Source organism: Podarcis gaigeae, assembly GCF_964106915.1.
Source record: "Podarcis gaigeae genome assembly, chromosome: 15".
Taxonomy (NCBI): Eukaryota; Metazoa; Chordata; class Lepidosauria; order Squamata; family Lacertidae; genus Podarcis; species Podarcis gaigeae.
In genome coordinates this window covers 556,594-573,386 of record NC_139692.1, presented here as the reverse complement: position 1 = coordinate 573,386, position 16,793 = coordinate 556,594, and the positions used below count along the sequence as shown (strand labels likewise).

Below are 16,793 nucleotides of genomic sequence, written 5' to 3'. Positions count from 1 at the left end.
GGAGTCATGTACCACCTGTAGATAATTTTCATTATATTTTCTTTTAAGGCATTACATGCCGTGAACTTAACACCAGTGGTCCATAACTGTTCCTAGTCAGCAAACATGATGTCATGACCGATATCTTGTGCCCATTTAATCATAGCTGATTTCACCGTTTCCTCCTGTGTATTCCATTTAAGCAGCAAATTATACATTCTAGACAGATTCTTAGTATTGGGTTCTAACAGTTCTGTTTCTAACTTTGACCTCTCCTTCTGAAATCCTATTTTCCTGTCCTCTTTGAATGTCTCATTTATCTGGTGGTAATGCAACCAGTCTCGAACTTTGGACTTTAGTTTTTCATAGCTCTGAAGCTTAACCCTTTCACCTTCATATTCTAAGATTTCACAATATTTTGGCCATTTAGAATCCATATTAAGTTTTTTCACCCCCTTAGCTTCCATTGGTGACAACCACCTGGGAGTTTTACTTTCCAATAGGTCTTTGTATCTGCTCCAAACATTATATAATGCTTTTCTAACAATATGGTTTTTAAAACCTTTGTACACCATTGCCTTGTTATACCATAAGTATGCATGCCAACCAAAACTGTTATCATATCCTTCCAAATCCAAAATGTCAGTGTTCTCAAGAAGTAGCCAGTCTTTCAGCCAGCAGAAAGCTGCTGCTTCGTAATATAATCTTAAGTCCGGCAGGGCAAACCCCCCTCTATCTTTTGCATCAGTTAAAATCTTAAACTTTATTCTGGGCTTTTTGCCCTGCCAGACAAATTTTGATATATCTTTCTGCCACCTCTTGAAACAATCCATCTTGTCCATAATTTGTAAGGTCTGAAACAAAAATAGCATTCTAGGCAATACATTCATCTTAATAGTAGCAATTCGACCTAACAAGGACAGTTTCAACCTTGACCATGTTTCTAAATCTTTCTTTACTTCTGACCAACATTTTTCATAGTTATCTTTAAATAAATTCACATTCCTAGATGTTAAGTTTACCCCCAGGTATTTCACTTTTTTCGTTATTTCCAAACCTGTTTCACTCTGAAACCTCTCTCTTTCTTCCATTGTTAAATTTTTCTCCAAAACCTTTGTTTTCTGTTTGTTCAATTTAAATCCTGCTACTTGACCAAATATTTCAATTAGTTCTAGCACTCTTTTGGTACTAGTGTCTGGATGTTGCAAAGTCAAAACTAGGTCATCTACAAATGCTCTTAATTTGTAGTGTCTGGCTCCGACCTGAACTCCTTTAACCAACTGGTCCCTTCTAATCATATTTAACAAAACCTCCAGGACTGATATAAAAAGCAGAGGGGATATTGGGCAACCCTGTCGTGTACCTTTTTTATAGATATTTCTTCCGTTACCACATTGTTTACAATTAACTTTGCTTTTTGTTTAGAATATATTGCACCTATACCGTTTTCGAAACCTTGGCCTACCCCCATCCCTTGGAGATTCTTCTTCATAAAACTCCAACAAATGTTGTCAAAGGCTTTCTCCACATCCACAAAAATCAAAACCGCCTTTCTGTTAATGTCAACTTCTAATAACTCCAAAATGTCTATAATGTTCCTCACATTGTCTGACATATGTCTCCCTGGGAGAAAGCCAGTTTGGTCTTTATGAATCTCCGCTATCAACACTCTCTTCAGTCTTTTTGCCAAAATGTCTGCAAAAATTTTGTAATCCACATTAAGTAAAGATATTGGGCGGTAGTTTTTAACCTGGTTCTTTTCAGTCTCTGTTTTCGGTATAAGTGAGATGAAAGCCTCTTTCCACGATTCAGGTGCCTTTTTCCCCTCCATAATTTCATTGCAAACTTCCTTTAATGGTTGTATTAACCAATCCTTCAGCATTTTGTAGTATCTGGCAGTCAAACCATCTGGTCCTGGTGATTTTCCCAGTTGCATATTCTGAATGGCACCCTCTATCTCTTGTTCTGTTATTTTCTCATTCAAGATCCTTTTATTTTGTTCTGAAATTTTTGGTAGTCCATACTTTCTAAGGAATTCTTCAATTTCTTGTTCATTTACTGGCCCTTGTGTATATAATTTCCTAAAAAAACTTTGAAAACAATTACTTATCTCGTTGGGTTTATAGATAGTCTTTCCCTCCATCTCTAAACTCGTCACTGTATTCAATTTCTGCCTCTTTTTTAGTTGCCATGACAAAAGTTTCCCACATTTATCTGCTGATTCAAATGTTTTTTGTCTCAATTGGTTTATTTTCCATTCTATTTCTTGATTCATCAATTCCATATATTGCATCTGATAATACTTTATCTCTCTCAAGATCTCTTGAGACTTTGGTTTGGACCTCAATTTCTTTTCTCCTTCTTTCATTTTTCCTAGAATTTTTTCTTTCCTCTCATTTTGTCTTTTCCTCTTTATAGAGTTCTGTTGAATTAAGAAACCTCGCATCACGGCTTTGCTGGCGTCCCAGATTGTTCTTTTCTCCACGTCTGTTCTCAAATTTATCTCAAAATAATCTTTCAATGTTTTTTGGGCCTTTTTATAAATCTCTTCATCTTTAAATAGGGTGTCATTCATTCTCCATCTAAAGGATCCAGTTGTTGTTAATTTCATCTCCATCTTTACAGCGTTATGGTCGGAGCAGGTTTTTGGGCAGATTTCTATTTTTTTGGTTATTGGCGCCAAGCTGCTAGTGATCCAAATTTGGTCAATTCTTGTCCATGTCATTTTTGCTTCAGAAAAGAAGGTTCCCTCTCTTTCAAGAGGGTTCCTTATTCTCCAAATATCAATCAAATCCATAGTTTCAGTCATTTCAAAAAAGGTCTTTGGTAGTCTCCCCTCCTTTGAAATCACTTGTCTCTGTGCTTTATCCATGTTTGTGGAGACGACTCCATTCATATCTCCCATCATTACGATTTTATGATCCAGAAAGTCCATTAAAGTCTCATGCAACTTCTTAAAAAATTCGGCCTTCCCTTCATTTGGTGCATAAACTCCGACTATCAAAATTTTTTCTCCTTGAATTTGTATTTCAATTGCCAGGTATCTTCCTTGTTCATCTTTAAACATCATTTTTGGAGCCAATTTTTCTTTTGCATAGATCACCACTCCTCTTTTCTTCACTTTGTCTGATGAGATAAATTCCTGTCCAAGTCTCTTATTTATCAATAATTTCCTGTGTGTCCTGGCAATATGGGTTTCTTGCAAACATATTAAGTCTAACTGTTCTCTCTTCAAAATATGAAAAACTTGGCGTCTTCTTCGGGGAAGGTTCAAGCCGTTACAATTCCAGCTAAGAAGTTGCAGAGACATTTTGTTACTAAGTACCTGTTCCTCCAGCTGCTCCAAGTTTCTGTTCTTCTTCTGATGGTGGTAGCAAAAGTCCGAATGACAGGTTAGCGATATCAGTTGGTTCGTCCTCGTCTACAGTTCCTTTCTGCAGGTCTTCCCGGTATCTCCCCAGAAACTGTTCTTTATCTTGGATTGTTCTTATTTTGATCTTCCTTCCTTTGAAGTTAAAGGACAAGCCCTGTGGAAATTCCCATCTAAAAGGAATGGCGTTTTTCTTCAGCAGGTCAACCAATTCTTTAAAGAGGGTTCTCACCTCCAAAATGTATTTAGGGATATCTCTAAAAATCTGTACTTGAGAATTCTGGATCACCAAGGCTTTTTGATAGTGTAGGTTCAATATTTTATCTCTCTGTTCCTTGGATCCCAATGTGATTAAGCAATCCCTTGGTTTCTTTGCTTGCCTCCTGCCTAGCCGAAAGGCTGTTGTTATTTCAATCTCAACTCCTTCTCCTTCTCCCCATTCCTCATGCCAAAATTCTGCAAAGTTGTTTTTAAGGAATCCCACAAGGTTGTCCCCCTCACTCTCAGGAACCAGTCTAAGTTTCAGATTCTTCTCCTTTCTCTGTAGTTCCCATAAAGAGAGGGTTGCATCATGTTCATTTACTTTTTTCACAATCGGCTCAAACCTTCCCCTTGTCTCCTCTGCAGTATTTTTTGCACTTTCAGCAATCCTTCGTGTTTCAGAACTTTCTCGAATTAATTTATTTATAGAATCTGTGTTAGATGACACGCTTGCCGTGTTCAAGTCCAATCTTGCTGTCAATTCTGTCAATTTTTTAGAATTTTCTGTGGACTGCTTTGTCAGCTCTATGGATTGCTTTGTCAGTGCTTCCAAAGATTGATTTATTTTGACCAGTGCCTGAGTCATAGAATCCATAGAAGCTGTTACTGTCTTTTCCTGTGCAGCTGGTGTTGTATCTGATATTGAGCCCCTTTTCTTCTGTGCTTGTGCTTGCGCTTGTTTTGATTTATGTCTAGTTACTATCTCATCCGCAGGGCCACTCATTGCCTCAAGGTCATTCTCACCGAGAAGACTTACAAGTGGAAAATCCCACTGTTTCTTTTTTCAATGTGAAAGTTTCTCTTTAAACCCTCTAGAGCAGTGTTTCCCAACCTTGTGCCTCCAGATGTTTTTGGCCTACAACTCCCATCATCCCTGACCACTGGTCTTGCTAGCTAGGGATGATGGGAGTTGTAGGCCAAAAACATCTGGAGGCACAAGGTTGAGAAACACTGCTCTAGAGGGAGCTTTCAATTGTATCCGAAAGGAAATGGGTAACAAAGAAGCAAGGGAAACATAGAGCAATGAGCCAAAAGTTCAAGAGTCGATACTATAAATCCACAAATGTTTCAATTTAACCAAAAGTTCAACAGATTTATTAAAGTCCAGCAGCTTAGTTTCCAACAAAACCTTACTTTGTATCCAATTTAGACTGACAGTTCTCCTTTCCCGGTGCCTTGCTCAGGCAGCCCGACCTGGGGGAGTTTGGCAGTGAAAGGTCTTTTTTCTACGATTATTTCCACGCAGGAACAATGTCCAATTTTATCTTCCCCCCTTCTCCTGCCAATTGGGGGGAGTATTTAAGTCCGATGTCAGGTTTGACAGTTTGCAAAAGGTTTTTTCTTTCAAATACGGCTTGCTATTTTCGTTGCTTTGCTAATCATGCAGTTCGGGGGGGCAGACTTCCTTGTTTAGTGCCTTCCCCGTTTTCAGCCAATTTTCAAATTTAGTGTCCCGTTAAGTCCCTCAATCTTACTCACGGATGTTGCAGTCAATTCTTTCTTTCAGGAAGGAATCGGCGCTCTCCGTTCATGGCGACGCGGCTTCACTCCACAAGCTGGGTAGCGACTCTCAGCACCGCGCTCACACCCGATGCCGCTCCGGAGCCTTTAAAAAGGCTCCTTTACAGTACCGGGGGGCGCAAAAGGTGCCCGCCGAGTCTCCTTGTTTACAGGCTTCTGCACCTGTAATTTTAGGGGTCCCCCGCTCGCCGTAGCGGGTCGGACCCGAACTTGCGGAGCAGTCCTGCCTCGGAGTTCGAGGCTAGAACCGCCATTAAACGATGGCGCCGACCGGAAGCCGGTAGGGAAAGAATCTCGGGATCCCAGCAGCAATGTAAGCACTTACACAGGTGAGTGTGAAGGTTTACCAAAGTTCTGCAGACCATGTAGGAGAAATCCAAATCACAAAAAGGAGACGGTTTTATTGATTGCAAAGCAATGCACATGGCCACCAGGCTACAATATAGCAATTGATAACAAATGCCCCAAAGGCTGCAGCCACAACAGGGAATGCAGTTACTGATCAAAGACGGCTCACTGCACTCAAATTATACCTTCAACGGCAACTCATCTAGCCTTCAGGCAGAAGAGACTCTCTGCTCAGCCCAAGGCAGGACTTCACTAATCTCTAGGGAAGAGATAAATATATAATAAAATTATACTACTCTACTAATGGTTCAGGAAGCTAGTCCCACAGTCTGTTTCCCAGGCCTTGTTTCATCAAAGCCTTGTTTCTCCCATTGCTCTGTCCCAGCTCCTGCCAACCTCGCAGTTTGAAAGCACACCAGTGCAGGTAGATAAATCGGTACTGCTGCAGCGGGAAGGTAAATGGTGTTTCTGTGCACTCTGGCACTTGTCACTTCATTTCTTTGACCTTGCAGGTGGTGGGCAACTCCCCAAACTCATGCCAATAATTAACATAGATAACAATTTTCTGAGAACAAATGACCTAGATTTACAGCAATCCCCAACAGCATCGTCAACCACTCTGTGCTCCAGTTCAAAGTAAGGGTGGAATAAAGGTAAAGGTAAAGGGACCCTTGACCATTAGATTCTGGGGTTGCGGCGCTCATCTTGCTTTATTGGCCGAGGGAGCCAGTGTACAGCTTCCGGGTCATGTGGACAGCATGACTAAGCCGCTTCTGGTGAACCAGAGCAGCGCATGGAAACACCGTTTACCTTCCTGCCAGAGCGGTACCTATTTATCTACTTGCACTTTGATGTGCTTTCGAACTGCTAGGTTGGCAGGAGCAGGGACCGAGCAATGGGAGCTCACCCCATCGCGGGGATTCGAACCACCAACCTTCTGATCGGCAAGCCCTAGGCTCTGTGGTTTAACCCACAGCGCCACCCGCGTCCCAAGTGTGGAATATGAGGAACTAAATATGTAAAACATGCACATAAATACTCATATTGAGGCAATAAACAGCCTCCAGGAAGACCATGCTAGCATGCCATCTGCACATTTTTCTGTACAATGAGTGGAAAAAAGACGTCAGAAACCAAAGGTAGGCAGCCACTTTTTTCCATATGGTTCCCACATGTTGTGTTTGGCTATGGAGCTTCTCTAAGCAGCTTACAACCTCTTAAGAGTTAAAGAAACAGACAGGCCTTAGACCATCTTGTAAGGACTGTGTGGGCATGTGCCCTGTTCAGTCCAGTGATTATGTGGCTTAAACAACTTTAGGACCTGTGCATACGTCTGAGGGTAATGAAATGGGAAGGTTAACTGCAAATTGTGGAGTCAACAGGAATCCTCCTCAACCCTAGCTGTAGTCCTCCGTGAAAAACGCTATTGATACTTTCCTTCTTCCTTTTCCTTTTCACCTAGTTTAAGCCAAGAAACACAATCTGTAGAGCAGCTGTAGATAGTGTCTGCGATTTCCCTGAGTACTGCAATGGCAGTTCGGCGTCCTGCCCAAGCAATTTTTATGCCCAGAATGGTTATAGCTGTGCTTCTAATGCTGGCTACTGTTATGGTGGATCCTGTCAGGCAGCTGATCTACAGTGTCAGGATCTTTTTGGTGAAAGTAAGTGAGACAACTTGCTTTTTGGCTTCTTTTAAAAACAAAATGAAATATTTACTCTTAAAAAGAACAAACAAGGAAGCAAGCAGCTTCCTTCTGTAACCAAATTGTGTGTGCATGCCCACTCATACCTATACCATGAGCTTTCCTCAGCTTTTATACCAGTTTGCCCGTTGAATGAGTCCTGGCTTTCTCTTGAACTCTTTGAGCAGAATTCAGCGTCACACTACTGTACAGTCATACTTCGGGATAAATATGTTTCAGGATAAGTATTTTCGGGTTGTGCTCCACGGTGAACTAAGTGCGTTACTTCCTGGTTTCGTCACTCACGCAGGCAGAGATGGTCAAAATGACGTCACACGCATGCACGGAAGCAACGAAACGTGACCTGTTCTATTCAGGATGTGAACGGGGTTTAAACCTTCTCCCCCCTCCTCCCCCCACACCCTGTTTGGGGGGCTTTCCTGACACATATGCCCTTTTGGCTGAGGTGGCTGGAGGGGAAGCCCATAGTGTTAGTTGTGCTGCCTTCCACGTTTGCAACTAGTCCCAATGTGGCTGGTTTCCAAGGCATGCTTCTTCTTCATAGAATCATAGAGTTGGAAGAGACCACAAGGGCCATCGAGTCCAACCCCCTGCCAAGCAGGAAACACCATCAGAGCACTTCTGACATATGGCTGTGAAGCCTCTGCTTAAAGACCTCCAAAGAAGGAGACTCCACCACACTCCTTGGCAGCAAATTCCACTGTCAAACAGCTCTTACTGTCAGGAAGTTCTTCCTAATGTTTAGGTGGAATCTTCTTTCTTGTAGTTTGGATCCATTGCTCCGTGTCCGCTTCTCTGGAGCAGCAGAAAACAACCTTTCTCCCTCCTCTATGTGACATCCTTTTATATATTTGAACATGGCTATCATATCACCCCTTAACCTCCTCTTCTCCAGGCTAAACATGCCCAGCTCCCTTAGCCGTTCCTCATAAGGCATCGTTTCCAGGCCTTTGACCATTTTGGTTGCCCTCCTCTGGACACGTTCCAGTTTGTCAGTGTCCTTCTTGAACTGTGGTGCCCAGAACTGGACAAGTACTCCAGGTGAGGTCTGACCAGAACAGAATACAGTGGCACTATTACTTCCCTTGATCTAGATGCTATACTCCAATTGATGCAGCCCAGAATTGCATTGGCTTTTTTAGCTGCCGCGTCACACTGTTGGCTCATGTCACGTTTGTGGTCAACCAAGACTCCTAAATCCTTTTCACATGTACTGCTCTCAAGCCAGGTGTCACCCATCTTGTATTTGTGCGTCTCATTTTTTTTGCCCATGTGCAATACTTTACATTTCTCCCTGTTAAAATTCATCTTGTTTGTTTTGGCCCAGTTCTCTAATCAGTCAAGGTCGTTTTGAAGTGTGATCCTGTCCTCTGGGGTGTTAGCCACCCCTCCCAGTTTGGTGTTATCTGCAAATGTGATCAGGATGCCCTTGAGTCCATCATCCAAGTCGTTGATAAAGATGTTGAATAAGACTGGGCCCAAGACAGAACCCTGTGGCACCCCACTAGTCACTCTTCTCCAGGATGAAGAGAAACCCTTTGGGTTCGGTCAGTCAGCCAGTTACAAATCCACTGAGTGGTAGCATAGTCAAGACCGCATTTTACCAGCTTCTTTACAAGAATATCATGGGACACCTTGTCAAATGCCTTGCTGAAATCAAGGTAGGCTACATCCACTGCGTTCCCTTCATCTGCCGTAGCCAACAAGATGCCTATAGGAAGCCTACAAGTAGTTCTGCTGCTCCTTCTGCCTCTTTCTACAGGAAGTTATACTGTATATAGAGCTGTCATAGCTAGTAGCTATCTATAGACTTACCATTCATAATTTTGCAAATCCCCTTTTAAATCCATCTCAGTTGGTGGCCTTCACTACATCTTGCAGCGATCTCCATTGTTTAACTATGTGCTGCATGAAGAAGATATCTTAAATAACTAAATAATTCTGCTTCAGTGAAAACAACAGAGTCTTGCAGCACCTTCAGGGCTAACATTCATTATTTGCAGAGGCAAATCCAATTTATGCATCAGATTGATTTGTTTGTACACATATGAAAGTATCTGTTAAGAGCATTGCTAAAAGAAAACTATTAAATGTTTCATTTTAGTTATTCTAATCAAAATCCTTTTAATATTTATAGAGTCAAAAAGTGCTCCTCAAGCATGTTATGAAGAAATTAATGGTCAGACAGATAGATTTGGACACTGTGGGATTGACATACGAAAGGGATTTAAGACTTGTTCTTTCCGGTATGTGATTAGGAAACAGAAGAAACTGAAATAAAATTTTCAGGGAGAGGAGTGTGGTTGGATGTTTGTGGGTTGGCGGCTTGAGCATCTTCTATTGTATGGTGCATGTTTTTACTGTTGTTATAGTATCAAGGTAGCCAGTGGGCTGTCATGATCCTTCCACGGGGACTAGGACACCCAGTTGGAGGCTCCTGTGTCACTAGCTGAGGGGCGGCACTGGGTTTCTGACCCTGACCCTTGATGCTGGTGGTCAGTCCCACTAAACTGTGGTTGACAGTCAGGTGTCTGCTGAACCACATCCCACAGCATCAAGGCCCATGGTGCTGGAGCCAGGATTGTCATGGGCATCTCTTCTCCCAAGACCAAGGAACACAGTGTCTCCCACACCGTCAGTCCAACAGTGCAAGAAGCACACCAAATGGGAGGTCATGGAGCACTGAAGAAGTGCTTATTTTCAGGCCCTTTAGGAGATTCTAGTTCCCCAAAGGGAGCAGAGCCTCGAGACAGAGGTTTACAAGTCCTCAGTTCACTTCCAAGCAGGGGCGGATCTTGGTAATATGGTGCCCTGTGTGAGGCCCAAATTTGACGTGTTCCCCACTCCACCCAAAGCTGCCTTCCAAAAGCTGGGGAAGGGAGGCACCAAGCTTTGGGAAAGAGGCACAAATCTCCCTCCCACCTCCTTCTTAAAGCTGGGCAAGTGCTAACTAGGCTTTGGGAAGGAAGCAGGAGGACTCTAGGGTCCTGTCAGAGCCCTCACACCTCCCCATCATTTAAATCCATCTCAGCCAAAAGAAGAGAACTCATTCTGAAACTTATCTATAGATAACACCACGGAATCTGGCACTTCCTCATCTAAATGCTGGAGAGGCTGCACTTCCATGGCCACGTACCTCCACATGTGGTGGGAATGCCCCCAAATTTAATCATTTTGTATATCAGTACTGCAGAAAATCTGCATAATAACAAAACAAGTAATAGAAGCAACTCCAGAATTAGTCCTATTAAATATCTTCCAAGGAACAACTCACATGACAAGTCACTTACTCTCAGCAACTAAAAACATCATGACTAGACACTGGAATGACCTATCAGGAGTGAATATAGACCACTAATACCAAAAAGTATAGAAAACTGCCCTATTAGAAAAGTTAACCAACAAACTGAAAGTAGCACGGGTGTGTCTCCCCTTTATCATATATACAGCACATCAAGACAATGATCTATTCTCTCCCCCACCCCAACAGCATAAGAATCAATATGGGTAATCTGACCCAAAAACCCCATACCCTCATACCAACCAACCAACCAACCAACCAACCAACCAACCACACTGCAACTAACTGAACACAACCAACCGAGCGTTGGACACTCAAATCTCTCGCAGTGCCATCATAAATCAATAAATATATAGAGGACCTACCCACACGATGCTGACATAAAAACCCTGCACAAACTACACAACAGAACAAAATATCAATGTCCCCTCATCTCTCTCCCCTTCCCTCTCTCTTGTCCCCCAATCACATATGTGTCTAGTACTAAATGTTAACGAACTGTGAAAAAAACTATGAATTGAAAGTAGAGACACTATATGTACTTTTTTTGTCTATTTGTTTGTTTGCTACACAATAAAATCTTTAATAAAAACTAATTTGAAAAAATAAAGGACACAACACAAAAGAAAAATGGATTGGGAGGAAGGATTAATTAATTAATTAATTGTAGCTTGCCTTTCACCAAAATGATTATAAGGTAGTTCACATAAGAAAATCAACAGAGCAAAACCATACTACTACAACAAATTAAGATATACCAAAATAAATCCGTTGGGCACAAACTGTTGGGCAGTAATCTTTGATGCCAGATGTTTCAAAGGTTGAGGAATGACAGCCCCTCCCACATGTCATCTGTGTAATGAAAAGCATGCATTTTTAGGTAACATGTTCACAAATATACTTCAGTTGTTAAATCTGGTATTTTGGAGGTGAAAAAAACATTTCCAATACATAATCCCCAGCTCTTTACAAATGTGTGATCCTGTTCTTTTCTCCAAATGCCTTTGATAGGGATATCAAATGTGGAAAGTTAATTTGCGTCTATCCAACCAGAAAGCCTTATGTTGACATGAACATTCCAATTCTGTACACTCCTTTCCAAGATACCCTTTGTATATCTCTGGACCTTCAACAACCAGAGGGCTTTCCGGACCCAATGCTGGTGAAAGATGGTACAAAATGTGGAACTAAAAAGGTAAGGGATACAATCTGACACAGCATGACTATTACTGTGACTTAAATGTTGTCACCAGTGTGTATGGTGACCTAGAGAGTAGCATAAGCAAAAGGAAGACCACTGGTCTCATGCTTGAAGAACTTAAAATCTAAATTTCAGCTTTGAGGAGACAGGTATGATGGGCTGGGAGCGATGGGAGAAGCAGAGATGGAAATCAGCAAATGCAATTAGATGTTGTTTGTTCATAAGTGCCGAAAGTGAGGGGGGGGGGCTCAGGGCCAGGGGGCTTAATGCAGCCCTGCAGACTTTTTTTTCTCCTCAGGCTATGCCCCCTCCACAGATCTCACCTCTCGCTGGCCTTGCCCTGTGCCCTCCTGAGCTGCTTTTGCTTGGCTGCAACATGTCCCTGAGCAGTGCTGACACCTCTTGCTTGCCTGAGTGGAAGAGGGAGAGAGGGGTGCGCATGTCAACCCACACAGCATGGCCACAGACTTGCATGGCCGGCTTCTGTCATCTCTCTTGCTCCATCCACTTTAGCATATGGCCTACGCAAATTAATCCTGCCGTCCAGTCAGCGCTCCCTGCTCAGCTCTGCTGGGACTGACCTGGGCAGAAAATGCAGAGTCGCAGCAGTCCTGCCGTGTGAGATAGAGGGATAAAACAAATCCAGAGACAGTTTCTTGCTATCTCTAAAAGCGTTTATTTACAAGCCATAAATCAGTCTCATTCCATCTTTCCCGTGCTAAAAGCACACACAGTCTCTCTGCAGTGTCTCAGTCTAATGTGAAAGTAGCTTTCACAGACAAAGACGGACAAGGTCTGTGATGTATGGCCCCTCCCAAGATACAGGACACCAAGGAGTTTAACCCTATAACCTCCAAACTCCACACCCACTCTTGTCCTGCATCTGGGGGAAACAAGCAACAATGCTCACCCCAAACACAGACCTTCACAGAGTTCCTGGACCAAACACGCATAGAACTCCAGTTCTCTGCAAACCTCAGATAGCGCACTGAACTCAGCTTCAGTAGACGAAAGCACTATGAGACTTTGCTTCCGGGACCTCCACCCAACTACTGAGTTCCCAAACTTCACCACTAGGCCTGACACTGATTTGCAGTCCTGAAGGTTAGCCCAATCCGAATCCACCCACGCTGTAAGCTTGACATCACCCTCAGCTGACAACTTGAGGCAAAAATCTTTGGTATCTTGCAGGTAACGCAGCACCCGTTTAATACCATTCCAGGCCTGTACACTTGGACTTGAAGCCTCTCTACTGAGCAGATTGATAGCAAACGCTATATCTGGTCTGCTCCACTGTGACAGATACAGTAGACTACCCAGAGCTGATTGAAAGAGTTCAGCATTTTCGAACACAGAGCGTTCTACTTGCTGACATTCTTTCACGTAACCAGCCTCCATGAGTGTTTTGACACCTGCACACTCAGACATTCTGAACTTCTCAAGCAACTGCTCAATCTTACCTTTCTGGTTGAGCAAAAAGCTTCCATCTCTTGTTCTAGTTATCCCTACGCCTAGATACGACTTGACATCTCCAAGCTGCTTGAGCTTGAACAGCTTTCCAAGCTCCCTAGCAAACTTCTCCACTTGTTTACCTGTCTGTGATATGTACAAAATATCATCAACAAAAATCTGAGCAGCTTCCTGTGTCACACTTGACTCTTTAAGGTAAAGACAGCTGTCAGCAACACTTCTCTTGAACCCTAGCTCTTCTAAGGCTTCATTCAGACACATGTTCCAGTTTCTGGCAGATTGACGTAACCCATAAATGGATTTGTGCAACCGCCACATGATGCCTGGCCCACTGACCTCAAACCCTGGAGGAGGAAGCATGTACAACTCCTCCTGGAGGTCTGAGTTCAGATAGGCGACATCCACGTCAAAATGGTTCGCCTTCCAACCTTTATATTGTGGTTCTCCAGCTTCGTGGGTTTAAGGTTTAAGGCCATCTGCAACTCATAGCCTGCTTGCCAGCTGGCAATTGTGTGAGTGAGAACACACCAAGAGATTCCATTGAGTTTATCTCCTTCCGCATCGCCTCATGCCATTTGCTAGCTTCTTCCTGAGGCAACTTCTGAACATCCTCAAAGGATTCAGGTTCACATCTAGCCACACCTACCCACATGATAGTGGCTTCATACCTTTCCGGTGGCTTTCCCTTGGTTGACCTTGCTGACCTTCTCAGCGTGAATTCTGGAACTGCACCTGATTCACTAGGGCCAGCCACACCATCCCCTGTGTCAGAAACCTCCCCCTCTGATCTGCTGCGCCTTTTAGGCCTCACAACTGGGTCTGTAGGCGGGGATGGCTCACTCCTTGGCTCAGACTTGACAGAGACCTGTGGAGGGGTCTTGGGACTTCCCTTTGGAGAGGTTCGGAGCCTCTCCCTTGGGGACCCCGGTTCTGGACTCTGTGGCTGTGGACTGTGCACCTCAGCAACAGGTTCAGTTTCGTCCTCCTCCTCTTCCTCATCTGAGTCAAACTGTTCTGAAAGAACATCCGGGTTCCCGTGAAGACGTTTCCACCCACTCTGCTCAAAGAACTCAGCGCTGCCGCTAATAAGCAGCTTAGACTGGTTGCCAGTAGGGTATGCGAAACGCCATGCCTACAGTTTTTTTGAAAATTATTCAAAATTCTAAATTTCTCAAAATTCTAAAATCAAAACCTGAAAAATCTCAAAATACAAAACAATCCTTCACTGCCTTGGGTCACTGTGAACTCTGAGGGAAGGGGGGGGGTTGCTTAATCCCCACTGCACAATGGAACAAAGGACCATGTGCTTACCAGGAAGTTATCTCAGAAATTACTACTCAACTGAAAATCACAATCCAATGCAATCCTTCAAAAATACACAAAAATATGGAATACTGGGGCCAATAACCCTTTGTGGGGGACTTCCGGGTCGGCGCCATCGCCGAATGGCGGGCTCCCTCCAAGCTCCGGAGGGAGCCGGCTTGGCAGGGGCTGGGTCCTACCGCACCGGCGATGCGGGGACCCTTAAAAACCACGGCCAGATTGAGGCCGTGGACATGGAGACTCGGCTGGCACCGTTAGCGCTCTCCCGACTCGTGAAGGAGCCTTTTTAAAGGCTACGGATCGGGTGCCGGGGAGAAGCGTGGTGCTTTGAGTTCTCTGCTATCCCTGCCGAGCGCAGCCGCATGCCATCCGGCGGAGAGCGCTGACTTCTTCTATTGAAAATTCGGCTCTAAAGAAGAACCCGTGAGTAATTGGAATATGGACTAAAAAAAAGGGGATAAATTTTTAAAATTCGAAGCGAACGGGGGAGGTGGAAAAAAGGAAGTCAGCCCACCCCTAAATTGTAGAAGAGCCAAAACAAAGGACTGGACAACTAAGATCGAGTGTAACCTTATCTTGCCGAATCAGCAACTTCGCGAGGGAAAAATAATAAGATTGAGCTGGAGGAGAAAAGTGGAATTGTTTTAAAAAAAGCAACCCCCCCGGAATCCCTGGAGCGATTCGTGAAACTGCCTGGAGAAAAGTGATGGAGGTTTTGACAGCTGTCAAAGAGCTGTCAAAAAGGAAGATTAAAATAGAGACTTTGTTATGAGGACTTTGCCGGTTATATTTGTTACAAATTGAATACAAACTGTTTTAAATATCGGTCAACAAGCTACTTGGTCTGGTGGATGTGATTCTGGAAGGGAACTTTGTTACTGCAATCCACCTAGAGGAGCCGAGGGATATTGCATGTGTTTTTCACAGGAAATCTGAACAGTTGAATGGAACTTTTAATCTCCTGGGAAACTGCAGGAATGGAACATTATTTTGTCTACAGAGGTCTACACACTACAGGAAACAATGGAACTATTTGTTGGAAAATGAAAGGAACATGATGCAATGCTTTGCTCCATGAATAACAAACCTCTGCAGAGACACTAGAAACTTTTGGAAAAAGAACATTTCTGTGGGAGAACAGAGAAATAAAAAGGAGGAGAATGATGGATAAGAACAAGGAAATAACAAGAACTGGACAGAACTGGGGGAACATTTGGGATATTCAGGTTTGACAAGCTTATGGATACAAAATTGGAGTTTTTACTCCTGGATATAAAAACCTGGATAGAAGAAATGGGCCCTTATTTGATAGACTCCTTCTACGATTGGACATCCGTAATTAAAGACTGGCAAAGAACCGGAGGGACATAGTGTAATGTGGGAACTCCAGGAAGATATTAGAAGTGGAGGGATAGGTGAAACGCAAAGGGGAAAGAGGGGAGGGAAAATTGGAATCCAAAGGCTGTAAAATTATTATTCATATTTATCTTAATTCCATCTGTACTATGTTTGAAAGGGGGAAACTCGTGGAAGGGTATAGATCGATCTTAGGGGATGAGAATTTGGATAAATTGGGTTATTGATGAAGAGTGTAACTTGGGGATAAGAACTTGTTGAATTTAATTGCTTATTTGGAAGATTTGGAACACAAGAGGGGGTAGGGAGGGGAAGTCCTAGTTATTGGTAAAAAGTTTATAGATTGGATTTAATTTGTTTTGATTTGTTTTAATTTGGAAAACCTTAATAAAAATTATTATAAAAAAAAAAACAATAACCCTTTGTGGGAATGTTCAGGGATGCAGGAGAGGATATATTGTGAGATTATATCCTTATCCAACTTGTGCTAACAAGTTCCCAAAATATCAGCAGAGTTAGTAGACATTCCCCTTTTAGGTTCACAATGGTAATGTGTGCTCAGGTTCGCTAGAACCTCTATAATAATTACTCTGGTAATTTTCCCTTTGTTCCCTCTTAAAATAGAAGACACAACAGTCTTTTATAAAAGTATAAAAAGAGTTTACTCACGTTCTGTTCACAATAGGATCCCAGAAGGCAGACAGGCTTAAAAAGGTAAAATAAATTTAGAATCTATCTTATAGGAAGATAGTCCCTTTCTGCTCTCTTGGCTGGGAGCCAAGAGGGCATCTTTAGCCGATGTGGCTTCTTCGAAGGAAGATGGCAGAGAGAGCAAGAGGCAAGAGAGGGCTGTCCTGCCCTGTGCTTTTATCATTACCTGCACAGGTGAGGCCACACCCACCTCTGATCACATGTGGAGGAAGTCTGTCCCAGGAAATTTACCTGCTGGCTGGACAGACA

At 43.1% G+C, this 16,793-nt stretch overlaps 1 protein-coding gene and 1 long non-coding RNA gene across 10 annotated transcripts in view; one reads left to right on the top strand and one right to left on the bottom strand.

The window, feature by feature from the left end:
• LOC310832073 (disintegrin and metalloproteinase domain-containing protein 2-like) overlaps positions 1–16,793 on the top strand; it is a 78,959-nt gene that overhangs the window by 45,139 nt on the left and 17,027 nt on the right. For all 9 annotated transcript variants that reach the window (XR_014558127.1, XR_014558128.1, XR_014558129.1 and 6 more), the window contains 3 exons: positions 6,942–7,140; positions 9,320–9,428; positions 11,495–11,678. Coding sequence is in view for 4 of the 9 variants with exons in the window: in XM_083713556.1 (XP_083569682.1) it covers positions 6,942–7,140; positions 9,320–9,428; positions 11,495–11,678 (492 nt within the window). In the remaining 5 variants the exon portion in view is untranslated. The remainder of the gene's footprint in view (positions 1–6,941; positions 7,141–9,319; positions 9,429–11,494; positions 11,679–16,793) is intronic.
• Positions 1–16,793, bottom strand: part of LOC310832279 — a 35,348-nt gene that overhangs the window by 8,984 nt on the left and 9,571 nt on the right. The window lies entirely within an intron of this gene.